This window comes from Vombatus ursinus, unplaced genomic scaffold, assembly GCF_900497805.2.
Source record: "Vombatus ursinus unplaced genomic scaffold, bare-nosed wombat genome assembly UNPS02015175.1, whole genome shotgun sequence".
Taxonomy (NCBI): Eukaryota; Metazoa; Chordata; class Mammalia; order Diprotodontia; family Vombatidae; genus Vombatus; species Vombatus ursinus.
The window spans coordinates 16,882,844-16,902,145 of record NW_020954953.1 but is presented as its reverse complement, the minus strand read 5'-3'; the positions used below and the strand labels follow the sequence as shown (position 1 = coordinate 16,902,145).

At 36.2% G+C, this 19,302-nt stretch overlaps 1 protein-coding gene across 4 annotated transcripts in view; it reads right to left on the bottom strand.

Annotated features, from left to right (window-relative positions):
* Positions 1–19,302, bottom strand: part of LOC114031506 (protein SCAF8) — a 209,876-nt gene that overhangs the window by 134,595 nt on the left and 55,979 nt on the right. For 3 of the 4 annotated variants that reach the window (XM_027846618.1, XM_027846616.1, XM_027846620.1), the window contains exons 7-9: positions 14,637–14,813; positions 13,468–13,547; positions 11,956–12,073 (exon numbers count right to left, since the gene is read on the bottom strand). In XM_027846618.1, the coding sequence (XP_027702419.1) occupies positions 11,956–12,073; positions 13,468–13,547; positions 14,637–14,813 (375 nt within the window). The remainder of the gene's footprint in view (positions 1–11,955; positions 12,074–13,467; positions 13,548–14,636; positions 14,814–19,302) is intronic. The other variant, XM_027846619.1, reaches the window with a different exon arrangement.

Genomic DNA, 19,302 nt, shown 5'->3' with positions numbered 1-19,302 from the left:
CCTACTCTCCCTTCACTTTAGTCCTGGCCTGTGGCCTTTTCAAATTAAATAGTGTATCATCAGTCTGATAGTTGACGTTGATGCCATTTTAGTCCTTTCTGAAGGCATCTGATGACATCATGGAAAACATCATGCTAAAAATCATAACAAGGACACAGACCTACTTTGCTCCATTGGTGACTGGAAAAGAGTGACAGCATCATCCTTTATCCAGAACCTATGTAAGCATGCCGTTCATGTAACTGGTAAACAAAACTGATGAACTTCTTTGGGCAACCAGATTTTGCCATGATCTCCCACAAGTCCCCATGACTGACAGCATCAAAGGCCTTGGCGAGGTTGGTGAATGTTGCATACAGACCTCTGTTCTGCTCCTGGCATTTCTCCTACAGTTGTTGGGCAGCCAGCACCATGTCAACCATCCCTCAGCCCTTTCTGAAGTCATACTGGCTCTTGGGTAGAGACCATCTTACAAGTAAAGATCAGCAAATTAAGGAGGATTCTGGAAAGAATCTTGCCAGCAATGACTAAGAGAGAGATTCCACCTTTCCCCTCCTACCCCACCACCCCTGGTGATTGTCACAGGAAAACCTGTGAACTTTTCCTTTCTAGAGATGGACAATGGAGGTATTCTTATCTCCTGGGGGATAACTTCCTTTTGTCATATAACCTGGAAGATTTCAGACAGCTTCTATAAGAGCAGTGGACCCCCTGCCTTGTAGATATCTGCTGGAATGGAATCAGCACCAGGTGCTTTGCCAAATGAAAAGAACCCAATGGTATTCAATACCTCTTCTTTAGTTGGAAGCTAAGCTAGAGAGGGACTGACTTCAACCTGGGTGATATAGTCAATGGCTTCAGTACTGGTTGATTACAGTCTGTTAAGAACACCATGGAAGTGTTCAGCCCATCTTTTCAGGATCAAATCCTTATCATGGATCAGGGCAGTTTCATCAGTGCTGAATAGCAGAGATGCACCAAAGGTCTTTGGCCCATAAAGAGTCTTAAGTGCACTATAGAAGTGCTTTAGATTACTGTTATCAGTGTAAAACTGAATCTCACCGGTTTTCTTACTGAGTCAAGAATCCTGAAACTCTCTAAGCTTCACTTGTACTTTACTCTTGATGAGTTAAATGCTGCCTTCTTAGAGACATATGAACTGTCCTGCTGGTATGCCCTCTGCAGTTCTCCTTTTTCATTTGGTAGCTTCTGAATTTCATGCCATCATTTTCATCAAACCAATTCTGATGTTTGTGAGTGCACTGGCCCAGATCAACCAATGCAGTGCTGTATCCAAATCTCTGAAAGCTGCCCACTCCTTTTCTGCTCTAATGTTGATGTGTGTTTACTCAGTTTTCCCTCCAGGTCAGCAAAAAACTGTTCATGCAGGGTGAATCCCTCTAATCTGTTGACGTAGAGTCTCTTGATAGTCATCTTGCCTTGGGGTAACTGCTTTTGTTGAATGTGAATGTTTTGCTTGGACAGGATAAGTCTATGATCAGTCTAGCATGCTGTGCTACACATCTTCATCTCTCTCACATCCTGTCTCTTTTTCCTTACAATGACATAGACTATTAAATGCCAGTGCTTGTTGTGAGGACCCATCCATGACACTTTGTTGAGTTTAGGGAAACAGACAACAGTGTTGGTGATGATGTCATGAGATGCACAAGTCTTCAGCAGTAAGTGTCCACTGCTTTGCTATTAACAATTACATTTCTTCCAAGATTTTACTGCTGTGTCTACTAGTCTGTGCCTACTCTGATATTAAAGTCAACCAAAATTAGAAGCTTGTTCTCTTTCAGCACACTAATGATGAGGATCTCCAGGTCTTCACAAATTTTTCTTTGACTGCATTGGAGTTCGTTACGGTGGGAGCACATGCACTGATGATGGTATGGCACTTTCCTGCAAGTGGCAGTCGCATTGTCACGAGCCTGTTGTTCACTCCTTTTTGGAAGCATACAAGTTTGCTACTAAATTAGATCTGATTCATCATAGCTGCCACTTCAGAAAAACATGTATCCAGCTCTGACTTTGGTAAAATAGCTGTTATCTGCCAGCCTTGTTTCACTCAGGGCCACTATTTAGATGCGATACCGGCTGAGTTAACTTGCAACAAGAGTTATTTGTCTTTCATGCTACTGGATTTCAAGTAGTTCATGAGCATGCAGACATTCCATGTACCAATGGTGCCTGGAATCATCTTCACAAAAATTTTTGTACCTTTTTTTGTGTTTTGACCTTAGGGTGGGATCCTGCCTGGCATGGTAAGCATGCCAGGGTTAGATAAAACAGACAATTTTGGGAGCATCTTTTTTAGCTCAATCCTCATGCCAGGAGGTAAGCAGTACAGTCCTTAAAAAAAGCTGTTCATGGGGCAGCGAGGAGGCGCAGTGGGTAGAGCACCGGCCCTGAAGTCAGAAGGACCTGAGTTCAAATCCAACCTCAGACCAAGCACTTGACACTTACTAGCTGTGTGACCCCGGGCAAGTCACTTAACCCCAATTGCCTTATAAAAAAAGCTGCTCAAACACCCAGAGAGCTGCTTAATCCCACTGCTGCGTAAGTCCAGTGAGAAGATGACTGTATGCCCTGGGCCTTCTTATGCAGTCTTTTAACTACAGTTCCCAGTGTATCAGCACCTACTGCTTTGTCACTCACCTATTAATGCAGGACTTGAAGATAGGTAAGATAGTAAGATAGTAAACTAATAACACAGTAAAATAATAAAGTAGTTAAGTAGTAAGGTAATAAAATAGTAAAATAATGGATGATAAGTGACATCTTGACTTGAGCATGAATTGGATTTAAGTAAGGCAGAGTTATACAGTTATCAGCCTCACTCTCTCTTCCAAAGTCACTGAAGTCCAGTGGCAAGACAAAAATCAAGACAACTGTTGATAAGCAGGGATGCAGCATCTGACCAAACTCTAGGCCCTCCATCGCACCTGCTTCCACCACCTTTATGGCCCACTGGAACAAACTGCTCTCATTTGCCCATCCTTCCAGGGGAAGTCTTTACATACTTAGCATAGACATTCCCCTAATTCACCAATGTATTTGGGACCCTAGATTACCCTGATTGGATTGCCCTGATTGGATTACCCTGAACCTGGTTTAGCAAATCTGCTGAGATGGTAAAGCAGGGTGTAGTCACTCTGTATGCTTACAGTTTCTTGGAGTCACAGGTAAGAGCTGGGTGACAGGTGGACACCAAAGGTAGATAAGCAGTCCTGAAAAGAATCTGGAAAGCCCTCACACCAGAGGTGCGAGTCCTCCCTGAACACTCCATACACTCTGGTCACACAAGTAAATAAGCATCAGTGGTGAGATTTCAAAGTATATGGGGCAGTGAGTGGCTATACCAAGAATACAGCACATAAAGTGGTGTAGCAGGAAATAAAGCTGGAAAGGTAGAGCAAAGGACAAAGGATATAAATAGAATAAAATACATTAATAAAGGAAAGGAAAAGGACATGTAAATATAAGTAGCCACTTAATATCTTGTTAAACTTACGTGTTTTGGTTAACCTTTTACTTGAGTACCCTTCCATCCACCTAATTTAATTATAAATTTTAAACAACTTTTTCCTTCAGGAATTATATATATTCTTTCCCTTCTCTTCATGGAGAAGTATATAGGACTGGATCACTCTCTAGTAAAGGCCAACGCTTCTAGATGAGAATAAACTGAAAGCAGCTAGGTACAGTTTTCTATCCTATAGAAACGCTCTCCGTAACACAATCTCCTGTAAAACTCAAATGACTTAAATACTATTTCCTTGTATTCTACTCTCTTTGGATAAAAAGGATAGTCAAAGTATCAGCAAAACAAATTCAGGAGATGCTCAACAAACTTTTGCTATATTAAGCCAAATTTGTCATGAGGATACTCTACTTATTACAATAAAAAATTCTGGGAGAGGGAGAGATACAGAGAGGAAGAGAGAAAAACACCTGAAAGATCCTCCAATCCAACCTCTTCATTTTACAGATGAAATAACTGAAGCCCAAGAGTAAACTCCTCTATATTATTAATCATAAATATGTCCAACGATATGCTGGAAGGGGAAATAAGAAAGACAGCACTCACAATTGCTCAACCTTAGAAATAAAAACTATAACCAAATAGTGACATCACTAGGAGGAAAAACTGTCTGAATATAAAAAGACAATAACAGCCACGCAGGCTAAAAACTACAGTCACACTAAGTGGGTCCCCCCAAAATTTATGTTTTCTGTTGTCAATGGGGCTCTTGGTAACGAATGGCAATCCTTTTCATTTTCCCTGTCATTTGCCCAGAGTTCCTTCTCCCCTCATATCATATCGCTCAAATGCCTTCTGTCACTATCTCCTACTTCAACCTTATCAAGATAAGGTGGTCCTTCTCCTTCCCAAGGCCAACTCCTCTACTTGCACAATTAACCCCTTTCCATCCCATCTTCTCCTGCAGAATACCCCTTTTGTGATTCTGTACTCCCTCACTTACCTTCAGTCTCTCCTTGTCTACTCACTCCTCTATTGCCTACAAACATGCCCATATCTCCCCTATCCTCAAAAAAGCCCTCACTCGAACCATCCATCCCTGCTAAATATTGTCCCATATTTCTCGTCTTGTGGTTAAACTCCTTGAGAAGGCCATCTACAACAGCTGCCTCCACTTCTGCTCCTCTCCTTTTCTTCTTATTAATTTATTTTGATTTATCAACAATCACTTCCATAAACTTTTGAGTTTTAAATTTTTCTCCCCCTCCCTCCCCAAGATGGCTCATAATCTGATATAGCTATACATATACACTCCTATTAAACATATTTTCATATTAGTGATGTTGTAAGGAAGAATTAGAACCAATAGGAGGAATCACAAGAAAGAGAAAACAAAACAGAAGAAAAAAATAGCAAATAGTATGCTTCGATCTGCATTCAAACTCCATCCAAATCTTTGGATGTGGATAGCATTTTCTATCCTCTCATTCTTTTAACTCTCTATAACTGAAACTTCTCTCTCAAAAGTTACCAGTGATCTCTTAATTGCCGAATCCAAAGATTTCTATCCAATTCTCATACTTCTTGACCTCTCCTGTAACCTCTGATACTGCTGATCACCTCTTCCTTGGGACTACCTTCTCTTTAGGTTTTCAGATCACTATTCCCCCTGCTTCTCCTCCTTCCTATCTAACCACTCCTTGTCAGTCTCCTTTGCTAGATCTTTATTCAGGCATGTTTGCTAATCATGTCTATAGCCTATTGCATTTGGTGATTTCTGATTCTCAAACTTACTTAACCAATTCTAACCTCTCTGCTGACCTTCAGTCTTAAATCTCCAACTTTCTACTTGACATCTTGAACTGGAAGTCCTGCTGACATCTCAAAACTCACCATATCCAAAACTATCCATTAAAATTCTCCCAGAACCCTCTCCCCTTCCAAATTTCTCTATTACTGTCAAAGGCCTTACCAGCCACCCATTCCCTCAGACTTCCAACCTAGGTGTCATTCTCAGTTCCTCATTTGCTCTAGCTCCCATCATATCCAATCCATTGCCAAGACCTGTTAATTCTACCTTTGTTGCATCTCTTAAGTACCCTCTGATACTGCCACCACCTTGATACTGGCACTCCTCACACCTGAATTACTGCAATAGCCTGCTGGCTGATCCACTGCCACAAGTCTCTCCCCACTCCAGTCTATCTGCCACTCAGCAGTCAAAGTGATTTTCCTGAAGTGCAGCCCCAACCATATCATCCGCTCCAATTCAAATAAACTCTGGGGGCATCCTATCATCTCCATGATCTAATAGAAAATCCTCTATTTGATGTTCAAAGTCCTTCATGGCATATTTCCTTGCCACAATCTTTCTAGCCTTCTTAAACTTTACACCACCTTCTCCTTCATAAATTCTTCAAGCCAGTGACTAGCCTTCTTGCAGTTCCTCAAAAGAGAAACTCCATCCCTCAGCTCTGGATATTTTTACTTGTTATCCCCTATGCCTGCCTCGAATGCTTTTCCTCCTCATGTACACCTACTGGTTTCTTTGGCTTCCTTTAATTTCCAGCTAAAGTTCCACCTTTATACATAGGAAGTCTTTCCCAATCTCTCTTAATTCTTGTTCTTTCCTTCTATTCATTATTTGCTATCTATCCTGTATATAACTAGTTTTAACTAGATGTTTGCCTTTGATCTCCTGATTAGAGTGTAAGCTCTTTGAAGGCAGACACAACTTTTTGCCCTAATTTGTACCCCCAGCATTTGGCACTGTGCCTGGCACACAGCTGGCACTCTATGAAACATTTCTCACTTCCTACAGTAGCTATCTCAAACTTTTCTTCTTTCCTCAAGACTCCTACACCAACCCTTCCTCAGCAGACTGTATTTCCAGTTGACTGAGAAATCATCCTTTGCGAGATTCCTATTCTTCCTTTTCTACTTCTCAAAATCCCTTGACCCCATCCTCCATTCTCTGATGGAGAGCTGAACCTTTTCCTGGTCAGGCCAATCCCAGTCCACGGGGTGATATGGTCTTCTCTTGTGGCTTTCTCTTCCATCATTCTACCCTCTCTCTAATCTCTAATTTCTCCTTACTCAGTGGCTCCTTCCCTGCTACTTTCAAATACACTCCCTCACCCTTAAAAAAAACTTTTATCACTTGATTCTTCCATTCCTCAAGCAAGCTTTCAATATTTCTCCTCTCTTAATAAAGGACAAACAGAATATATGCTGAGTGTACAAAAAAGAATTCTTAATTGTAATTAGGAGAGATTACCAAAGGAATGGACATTAATCTTGTTTTAATTCAAAAATAATTTCGAAAGCACCAACTTTGTGTTGATGTGACACCTTGACTGTTATCTGACTCGATAGGAAATACATATATAATTTTTAAAAACAAGCCATTACTTGTTTCTTCCTCTTCCCTCATTTGATTCTAAGTCAATTGAGAATGGAGTACATGACTAATTTCCTTTGCATTTTTCCATGATGCCCCAGTACAGTGTTCTATATACAGTAGAAATTCACATTTTATAAAATACTATTTGAATAGGCTACTTATGTATTTAATTGGATCAGATTAGGGACAAAAACCTCACCCAATTAAATCAAAGAATGACTACATATACAATAATGCTACTTCATAAGAATTGAATTGAGGGTTAGCATAGGAAAATAATGCCTATGAAAGGGATAAAATTACACGGACACCTATCTAACTAGCCAAGAAAAAAATAGCTCCCTAGTAATTATTTTTATTATTCAATAGAAATCAAGGAAATAGTAATGTTATCGAAAATTCTCATTCACTTTAGATACAAATGCTTAAATTAGTATCTGCTACAGTGTTTCAAAAATCTTAGTGCCATTTTAAGCTCTTAAAGCTTAATACCTTCAAAGCTTATTTGAGCTTTAATAGTACTAGACTATTACATATTGTTGATAGTATGTATTATATTATTAATATCACATTATGTTATCGTAACATAATATTATATATTGGCCAATGGCAAGGAAGATGAAAATGACTACCATACATCAGCAAGTGCCCAGTTGTGAATAAGAAATAATTGGTAGTGGATCCACTTGGTGTGGTTGCAACTTCAGTGTGTGGTTGTCACTTCAGTGACATTCAGCATCATTCAAGTAGAAGAGATATTATTAATAGTATCTAATATTTCTGTCAGATACTACTTTTTTGTAATTGTTTAATCATTTCAGTAGTATCTGACTCTTGGTGGCTCCATTTGAGGTTTTCTTGGGATACTGGAGTGATTTGCCATTTTCTGATCCAGGCCATTTTACAGATGAGGAATGGTGGAAAACAGGGTTAAATGATTTACCCAAGGTCACACAGTTATTAAGTTTCTGAGGCCACATTTGCACTCAAGCCCAGCACTTTAACCACTGTGCTACCTAGCAGCCCCTACATGCTAATTTAAATAGTCACTAAAAGAAGAATTTTAAAATATTTCTATTATTATTATTTCAAATAATATTTCTACTTAAGCTTTAAACTGTACTAAAATTTTTAGGGCACTATTTTAAAAGTGAAATTCCATCAAAAAGATAGTAGCTATTTTCAGATAATGAAACAAGGATGATGCTTGTTTTCACTAAATATAGTTTAATTATATGTATGTGTGTATTATATATAAATTTTTCACTATCTCTTTAGTAACTTTTTCGATTTACTAGTCTGACACCATTACCATTACATGTCCATTATATTACAATAATTTAATTTAAATTTTAAAGATCAGAAAGAAATACTAAAATAATTTAGATTATACAGATCCTCAGATTATCAACACCAAGTATATATGAATTAATATAAGATAAAGAGGGAGGAAAATGTAGCACTGTGCCCAAGTCAAATGGACTCTAAAATGATATTCATTACTCATATTTTATACTCAAAAGACTGTATGGAATAAAAATTACTTTCTTAGGTAAAATTTATAGGGACAATTAAAATAATTTAACACTGAAAATTAGCTAAAAATACATGAAAGGATATTGTTAGGAAATGCTTAGCTTTTCAAATTAACAGAAGCCAAGTTTTGCTTTTGAACCAGTATTAAAGAATTTTAAAATTAGAAAAGAGTTACATGATTATCTACTCTAACAAGAAATAAGGAAATTGTGATCCAGAAGATAATCAACTTTCTCAAGATCACAAAGTTTAGCAACAACTAGAAGTGGCCTCCTAACTTAAACACTAATGTTCTTCCATAGCCTGTTAATGCATGAGAATTTAAATTATTAGATGTTCTACCAAATGGATGAGGATTCTAACAGCTAAAGAAAAACAATAAATTTAAGATCTTTCAAATTCTGTTTTAAAATATTAATATTAATGACAGCTAAAGTTCAGTGCTATATTAACCAGTTATTAAATTACTCCTCAAATTAATGACAAATATTTAAAGTGGGACAATCCAAAGCAATCCTATACATGTTTAAATAAAAAAAGGAAGAAAACAGAAAAATGATGTATATGGAAGTCATCTATTAATCCAAATCCTCAGAGCAGTCTAGGCACTGTAAGAGGGATAACAAAATTTTCTTTGAGTTTAAAAGACAGTTTTAAATAAAACAGTCACTAAACATTATTTCCCTTTTTGTGATCCAACTGAAAAAGGAGTTCATTTTTCAAATGAAACTGCCCTCTCCAAAGTTACCAAAGTTCTTTTCTCAGTCCTTAACCCTCCTCCTAGATATTTTCTCTACTCTGTATGTTTCTATGACTCTGCTCTGTCTTGGCTTTCCTCCTACTTGTCCCTCTCAGACTCATCCATACTATGTCAGCTAAAAGTGGGAGTTATTCGAGATTCGGTTCTGGGGCCTCTTCTCTCTATAAACGGCCACTTGCTTATCTCATCAACTCCTAGAAGATAAATTATTATCTCTATGCAGATGATTCCTAGATCTTTTGTATCTGACAGTGCTGACCACCCACTTCTCTAGAATACTCTCTGATTTCTAGTTTTTTCTGATACAACTTGCTCCTGGTTCTTTTCCAATCTGTCTCAGTCTCCAGTACTGTTTCATCATCTAGATCATGACCTTTAACTGTTGGTCTTTCCCAAAGCTCTGAATGGGTCCCCTCCTCTTTTTTCTAAATGTTCTCTCTTAGTGACCGCGTTAGTGTCCATTGGTCAAATTAATCACTTTTATGCAGATGAATTACAATTCTAAAAATCGAGTTCTGATATTTCCCCTGAATTTCATTCCCACGTACTACCTATCAACTAGTGGACATTTCAAAGTGGATGTCCCAAAGAAATTTCAAATTCAACACATTCAAAACAGAACTCATTCTCCCCTTCAGCACCTCTCCCCAACCTTCTTCCAAATGTCCCTATTTTGGGTAAAGGCATCATCAATCTCTAAGTCTCCCAGATTCATAATCTTGGCATTATCTTTGAGTCCTCACTCTCCTTTCACTCATTATATTCAACCAATTGCCAAATGTTGCTGTATTTACCAACATAATATCTCTTGAACCCAACTTCTTTCTTGCTATTCACACAGTTACCACTTTAATTCAGTCTGCCATTAGAATGTAAGTTCCTTGAGGGCAGGGACTATTCTGGATTTGCCTAGATTACTGCAAGAGCATCCTCTTTTTTTTTGTTTTCCTGCTTAAGTCTCTCCTCTATACTGCAAGTGTTTTTTCTCAAGTACAAACTTTACCTATATCATTCTCCTAATTAATTCCAGTCACTGCCAATTGTCTCCAGAATGAGAGATAAATTCCTGTTTACTTTTAAAGTCCCATACAACCTGGTCCCAAACTTTTCAAGTCTCTCTGGACATTACTCCCCATCCTCTATTCTGTGGTCCAGTTTTGCACTAGCCATGCACCATTCCTAGAAGGCACTTCACGTATGACTTTTAGAATACTTGGCTTCCTTTAAGACTTTTCGCAAGGGCCACCTACTATAGGAGACTCTTACCACTCATTCTGGCCACTAGCGCTTTTCCCTCTTAGACAGCCTTATATCTATTCTCTAAAAATCTTTTTTCAAAATGATTTTTACTGAAATCTTCTGTTTGATCTCACTCACATCACTGACAAGTCTCTCTGTATTTATCCCTCCCTCTTCTTAAGAGATGTCCCTCAAAACAGAATCTTTTAAAAAAATCAGCAGATGAAACACAATGTTTTACACCTGAGTGCCCCAAACTTTACATAAGAGCAGAGGTGGCAGTACAAGGAATAGGGGTGCACACCTCACCTTTGGAGCAAAATTGGTCTTTGTAATTTCATAACTTTGAATTTCAACTGCTCTGTGGTTGTTCTTTACAATTCCATTATGTAATTGTTTAATACACTGTTTTCTTGATTCCATTGATTTCATTTTCTATTAGTATATATCTTTTCACTTCTCTCTATATTATTCATAATGTTTGTTATTTCTTTTAGTACAATAACATTCTATTACATGGTTGTACCACAATTTGTTTAGCCATGCCCCAATTTGATGGATATCTATTTTGTTTCCAGTTTTCACTACCACAAAAAACTACTGCTCTATTTGGTGTTTATGGAGCCTTTCTTTTTGTCAATGAACTGCTTGGCATAAATGTGTACATATCTTAAATGTACCTGTTTTTGTATACATTGTTTCTACCACAAGATGACAGAACTCTATGGATTCCCCCCACCCCCCTATCCCAACACAGCATAGTGCCTGGAACATAGCAATCAGCTCTGGACTGACTGATTTTTCACCTAAGCTGTTAGGGTGATTGGGTAGAAAGGATAGAAAGTAGTAGTTAATTCTGACACCTCTGCTTGTCTTTTTCCCTCCAAATGAGAAAATCATTCAAATGTTAGTCTTTCAAAAACTCTAAAGTAATAATAAAAATACAAGTTATTTTTCTTCTTTCCACTGCTGCTAAAATGCATAGAAATTATTTCGAAACATTAGACAGTGTGCCTCTTAGAAAAAATTCATTTGTTAGCCTGAGTGGATTTTGGTTACTTCTGACAGCCTTTCAAACAGTTACCAGAATAGATTAAGCTTTCTGAGAATAACTGAGAACATTGGAGACAGATCTTCTACATTTTGGGAAGGGATAAACTAATAAAATTGTGTTAGAGAAGCAGAATGAAATGAATAGAGAGCTAGCCTCAAGAGTTCTGTCTTTGACATACACTGCCTACATGGCTATGAGCAAATCACTTATCTCAGAGTCCCAGCAACTCTCTCCCTTGAAAGAGTTCCCTCATAGGTCATTCTTTAGATCATTTAAATAAAGTTCTGAGACTCATTCCTCCCTGCCTCTGCCCAAAAACAAACAAAAAACAAACCCAAAAAACCTGATAATAAAACATGCCCCAAAGCTCATTTATAATCCTTTATCCAAAATTAAGTTAGAATGTGTGAAGTTAATTTTTTTTATAGAGAGGAGGTAATAACTCTTAAGTACCACAAGATGGGGTTATATACCTTTTGAGGTTGCTGCTGTTCTAGGAGCTGCTGTCGAAGATGCTCAAGATTCTGTTGTTGTAGTTGTTCTGCTAACTGATGAAAAATTGAGTTGTTTACAGATTCTGAAACATGAGGGCTAAAAAGAAAAAAGCAAGCAAAAACAACATGACAATCAATTCTACTACAACTGGATGAAAAATATATACCCTTTCTAATTTGAAAAAAGGAAACATTCAGTTCAGTAAAACATCTGTCCTATTGATGGGTTCATTAGTTTGAAATCTAAATGGAAACTTTTTTCATGAACAGCATTCTAATTAACAGGATTCTGAATTGTTACTTTCATGTACTGCTACAGAGTTTTTAGAAACTTCTATACCTAAAAAATTCTATAATTATGCCTACAGTAATACCTGATGTATTAAAGCTTTGCAAAAATAGTTATAGAATTTAGGCTATAATGATTATGTCTTCTGGATAACAGTAGACCTAGCTCATGACTTCAACTGACCACAAGTTTCATTACCAGCTAACACTGGTGACTGACCAGAAAAAAAGCTAATGTAATCTTAAGCTAATTAATAGAAGTATTCAGTGTCCAATTCAAGAGAAGTAGTAGTAGTTTCACTATATTATGCCATGATCAGTAAACAATGGGTCAATAAGAGGAATATTAAATTACAATGTACCAAGAAGAAGGTAATAACAATGTTGAAAGAATATCAAAAAGTCACACAGGGAACAGATGATGAAAGTGATTATATATAGCCTAAAAGAGAAAAGGACTATGAGAAGGACAGTTGTCAAAGTATCTGAAAGTCTATCAAAACTAGTTCTGTTTCAGTAAAATGGAAAACTAAAACCAATAAAGAAGAAATCAGTTTAACATAACAGAAATTTCTAATAATAAAAGCTGTGCATGTGTAGAATGAGCTGTTACTGGAGGTCCATCTGTCAAGAGATGCTGAATAAGTTTTTTCCATGTGAGAGGAAGTTGGACAAACTGACTTGTAAGGTCCTCTTCTACTCTAACTAAAAATATAAAACCCATCTTCTAAAAATTCTCCTCTTCCTATTTTTCACATCCTGTTGTATTCTGAGTATATTGTCGGAGAGGTATCCTATCGCTGACATCACAGGTAAGAAAGCTTTTCCCACAGTACAAAACGGTCTCACAACAGTTTTATATTTTAAAGACTCTAGTTTGGCAGGAAAATAATGCATTAGCCTCTTTTGGTTTTGATGTTTATCACTGTTCTTGAACAGACCTTGACTAAGACCCTAAGCCCTTACAAAAAACAGGTAATCAAAGTAGCACAGATACACAGTCATTTGTCCCAAAATTTGGTTAGGCTGAAATTCCTCAGCTTGAAGCTAAACAGCTCCTTTGACCTGTCAATTCAATTTAATTCAGGAAACATTTATTTTCAACCAGTTCAAGTGACAAAATGTTACATTACCTAAAATTCAAACATATATTTTACCTGATAATATTTTGCTCACAATTAAAAAGAATAATGTAATACGTACAGCTGGGAAGATGGAGTTTCCTTTTTAGGTTCTTCACCACGCTCAGAATCTTCTCCAAAATCAAATCTATCCATCAACTTCTAAGAGAAGAAAAAAATTATTAGATCAATGGTCTTCATGCTAATGTTGACTTTAAGATTAAAATGATATCAAGTTTCATGCTTTTTAAAAATAAAATAGCTCATTAAAAATATTAATTCAGGAACTAGATGACCAAAACAAGTTGTACCTATCACTGCTAGTATTTTCAGATCTTATGTAATTTAAGGAAGTAATCTGTGGCTGATTGCTTCAGGCAAATCACACATGAAACTAAACAATAAACTTTCCATGTAGAAACCGTAAGTCAATAAATGAGCATTTATTTTTTAATGAAAATAAAAGAAAACTTGCATTAAAAAGGCATTTACAAAAGTGCTGAAGTATAATACATCACCCTAATAAAATTTATGGTCCACTGTAAAATGGTTTATTAATAGGAAAAGCAGTACGGCATAATAAAAAGCAATTGATAGGCAGGAGACCTGGGTTCAAATCCTGACTCCAATTCTTGTTATGGAGTCACTTCATTATAATGGGCCTTAATTTCCTAATCTGTAAGATAGGAATACTACTTATACCCCTACTTTGCAAGGTTATTGTGGGGAAAGTACTTTATAAATATTGAAGAGCTATATAAATATGAGCTATTATTAGAATCTTAGAAGATATTTTATGCCTATATCTCAAATTAATTATACAGTGCAACAAGTACTGGTATGGTCCATTCTACTTTTTATATTCTAACATATTTGTCAATTTTAAGTACATGAAAGAATAGATGTTAAAATTATGATTAATTAATTAGCACTATCAGTAGGAACACATTTCAAGAAATAATAATGAGTCACAAAAATACTTATTTATTTTACCTTCTTTTAGAAAAAATATTTTTAAAGCTTCATTTTGAAATATACAAATATTTCCTACACTTAAAAGTCCAAAAAACCACTAATAAAAAGGGAATCTGCTCTTAAGTCCAAAGCACATTCAAAATGCTCTAATATGTCTCTCATTTTAATACCTAATCAAATAAGCTTCAACAGACACACAAAGAATTTAAATCATCAAGCAGGATTTTAACTAAAAAACAATACAAAATAAATCAAATATGCTGCTTCAATATATACCTTATTAAAAGAGACTCCCTGTTCCAGTGGATTGAGAGTATTGGCTGCTGCAGCTGCAGCTGTAAGTTGTGCTGTCAAGGCTTGCAACTGAACAACAAGACCGGCATCCAGTGCTTGAAGTAGTGAAGGCTGAGGTTTCTGCTGTTGAATCTGTAGTGTCTGTATTAATTGTTGCAGCTGAGGAAAGAGAAAAATGATTGAGTAAAGAAACAAAAATAAAATGAAATTTTTAATAAAAACATGCCCAACTTCCAAAAGTAGATTACAGTAGATCACAGTAGATCACATTCAATTATCTACGCCATGGGGAAGTTACCAATCCCACTTCCTATGCACTTGATTCCATTCACTCCAATCTCCTCTAAGAGCTTGGCCCTTTAATAATTTCCAATCTCTTTTATCTCTCTTTATTCCGAGTGACTTCTCTGAATCCTTATACTAAGCACCTACAAACACACATATATTTCATCATAAAACTTTACTTGACCCTGCCATGTGTTCAAATTATCATTCGATCTTTTCTCTTTCACAAACTATGAGACAGAATCTATATTCCATTTACTCACTCCTCAACCGTTTACAACTGTTTTATAATCCCATCTCTTGCTGCCAAAAATCTTTTTCTCAGTCTCAGTCCTCTTTGTTGATTCTGACACTGTCAGTTATCCTCTTTCATAAGACTCTCTTTTCTCCCTTGACATCTATGGCACTGTTCCCTTGCTTCATTTTCTACTTGTGTGACAACTATTTCTGTGTCTCTTACTGAATCATCATCTTTACCCAACCTAACTGAGCCCTTTCCTGCTCATTGATCTTATACATTCAGCCCTAATCTCTCTTCTAAACTTCATCTTACATTACCAACTGCCTGATGGACAATATCACCTGGATGTCCTGTTGGTATCTCAAATTCAACATGTCCAAAAGATAACTCATCTCCCAAGCACTCGTCCTCTAACACCATTATTTCTGTTGAAGGCATTATCATCCTTCTAGCTACCCAGGCTGGTTACCTTTGTGTCACCCTTGAATCTTTCTTTCTTCAGCCTTCTTATCTGAGCTTCACCTTATAGATTCTACTTCTACAACATGCTATAACAAGCATGATATAATGGGATAGGGCACTTTCATAGCAATTATGATAAAATGGGATAGGCTACTTCCACAACAAGAATGATTGTTGGAGTCAGGAAGATATGGATTCAAATCCCATCTCAGATACTTACTAGCTATGTGACATTGGGCTAGGCAGATTAATTCTCTATAAATTAGTTTGTAAACTTTACAATAAGAGGATGAATTTTATGATGTTCTAGGGCCAATATTACATTAAATCAATCACTATCTCTTATCTCCAATCTTTTATTTCCACTCACATTGCCACAATCCTAGTTGAACTCCTTGTCACTTCTTGTCTAGACTACTACAACAGCCTACTAATAGACCTTAATATTTATGTCACTCTCCAATTCAACTTCTCTTCTACACAACTGACAAATTAATATTTACAAAACAAAGATTTGGTCACCCCATTTCCTAAATATCTGTTATTTAAAAGTACACTCAATCTGGCCCTCATTCAGATTTAATTTCTATTCTCATTTACCCTGTATATATATCTTGTGTGGACATAGCTGTTTAAATGCTATGTCGCCCATTAGATTGTAAGTCCCTTGAGAGCAAGAACAAGTTTGAGGTTTTTGGGTTTTTTTGGGGACGAGGGGGTGCTAGATCTTGCTTTGTATTCCCCAGTCCTTGGCAGAGTGCCTGGCACATAGTACATGCTTAATAAATACTTGCTGACTTGACTTGATTATATCCCTTTGTGCATTCAATGTTCCAGCCAAACAAGACTGGACTCAAATTGGATATTTCATTTCCTGTCTCTCCCATGCCTAAAATATATTCTCTCTTTGCTTCTGTTCTTAGACTATCTAGCACTTTTTGAAATTCAGCTTAGGTACAATCTCCTAAAAAATATCTTTTTTTATCCTCTGGTGAGGCAATTGGGGTTAAGTGACTTGCCCAGGGTCACACAGCTAGTAAGTGTTATATGTCTGAGGTTGGATTTGAACTCAGGTCCTCCTGACTCCAGGGCCAGTGCTCTATCCACTGCACCACCTACCTGCTCTAACAATATCTTTTGTAACCACCCCTTGAAGAGCTCTAAAAAAAAAATCTTATTTCCCACTATTATATTGTAATAGCTCTTTTGTTATAGATTTTAACAATTCCCTCCCCCCAATAAAGTGCAAACTTCTTGAAGGCAGAAATCATTTAATTTTTTTCTATGTATCTCTAGCACTTAACACGATATCCTGCATTTGACGAGTAGTTAATAAATACTACTGAATATATAATATATAGAAAAGAGAAGGAAATAGGAAGATAATACAAAATTAAATGACATGTCTGAGAAATATGGGTCTTCATATGACTAAGCATATCCAGATAAATATCCAATGAAAAAATTCTACTTCAATGTCTCATCATGGCAATACCAATGCACTCAAGTTTTAGAAGGCCCCATCAAGCTGGAAAGGTCTTAAATGTTAGCCCAAAAGACTTTCCACCTTGTCTGTGGACTAAGATAATTTCAGGGAAAGATTAACACCAGAAAGTTAGTTAAGTAATGAACTACTGTGGGCACAGTAACTAATGAAACCATCTACCAAGGTAAAGAAAGGCAAAGGCATCACTGGAGGAAGTACCTATATTTATCATATATTTGGGGCTGAAACCTTAGAAGTCATAAAATTTAATCCCCTCATTTTTACAGATAAGAATATTAAGTGACTTGTCAAAGGTCACACAAGCAGCAGGTGGTAAAGCTGGGATTAGAATTCAGGTTTTCTGAAATTACAGAATTTTTGAATTAATGAACTAAGTACCTAAATTTGTATATATCTAAAAGGAATATATTTCTTTGACAATACGTGCCTCAAACTAAATTAATGAAGTCATATCCTAATAAATCTAGGCCAAAAAGAAGTTGACTAATTTCTTCATTGCCCTTCCTCTACTTCACCCTAACCAATTTGATCTTTACTTCAACATTATATCTATATATTAGAGAATGTAAAGTATACACCTAAGTTTTCATTCCCACTTTATAAAATTGCTGTCTAGCGCCTGTCTTCTCTGAGATTAAGGAGAGTTTAGCTCTAAAGGGCTTTTTTTTTAAGCAGGTGAGCTTGAAAATAGGGATCAAAACAAAACAAAACAAAACCAAAAGCAGTGATATCAACCAAAAAATTAAAAGCAAAGCTTTCAACTTTATTTTTTTGTAACTACCTAACCTTAGGTATTTAGCGTATTTCACAGTTCAATTAAGAACTGAATGAATAATTGAGACCTAATCTTAAAGTATAAAATGCGAAAAATTCCACCATTCAACATAAAAAATATTGGCAAGAATTTTACTATTGATATAGAAATTAATATCCCTTTAATGAAAATTTACTTTTCAACAGTAAATCACTGCTTATTCAAAGAAAAAATTAAACTAATTTTAGTTTATCTAATATGGCTAAATGCTGATATAATGAAAGTGAAATTTTTAGTCTTTTAATCATTATCAATGAACATTGATTTGATAGAATGTATACAGGAAATTGTACAAGGTACTGAGGATACAAAGACATAATACAAACTCTTGTCCTTGAACATCAATCAATGTAGTTACGAATGTTGGTAAGATTTATAAAATGAATAAATGAATGAAAAGGCATTTGTGAAATGTTTACTATCCGCAAAGCACTGGGAATATCAATAAAAGAAAGAAAATACTTGCTCTTAAGGACTGAAGGTTATCCTGAAAGACTAGGATGTTGCAGAAAATAACCAGACAGAATACTTTGGCTCATCTGAAATGAAGGGTTTTTTTGTGGAAATAAGGCTGAAGGAGAAAGAGTCAGAGGTCAGATTATAAAAGACCTTGTATGCCAGACAATATGGAATCAGTGGAGAGCCCTTGAAGGTTTTTAGAGACGCTAAAGAACACGTAGAAACCTAGTATTTGGGGGGAGATTAAATTTGCTGCTAGGTACAGAATAAATTAGAAAGCAAAGACCGTGTAGGTACAATGATTAGCAGAATATTACAATTATACAGTAGTGTCGTGATGAAGACACGGAACAGAGTGGCAGTAAAGACAATGAAAAAGATCCATTTTTATACACTGTGCAAAGGACTATTACTGAAATTACTATTAAAATAAGATCCATTTATCACTCAAGTCTACATGATGAACTTAAGGGGAACTATCATAGTAGTTCATAAACAAAGCAAAACAATATTAATAAATATGACACTATTATAAAAACCTATAAAGTCATACTGAGGCTAGGATGAAATTTATTTTTGCATGCTAACCTTATGTTTCAGAGAGAGGCAGAGTATCAGGGAAGAGTTTGGAGGGGGAGTGGAGAATTGTTTGTACTGAGAACGAGAACAGAACTATAGTTTTAGTTCTGTTATTAAACTCTTTAGGTCTCCAGTGGAAAAACCAACATCTCAGGTGCTTTCTGCACAGGGATGGTTTAGTAAAAACAAGAAAATATGTGTATACAACTATTTATATTCAGAAATATGTAAAATTGATAACAAAAAAGTTTAACTGATATCTTAACAGATAGGAAATGCCTAATTACCAATGTGACTCAAA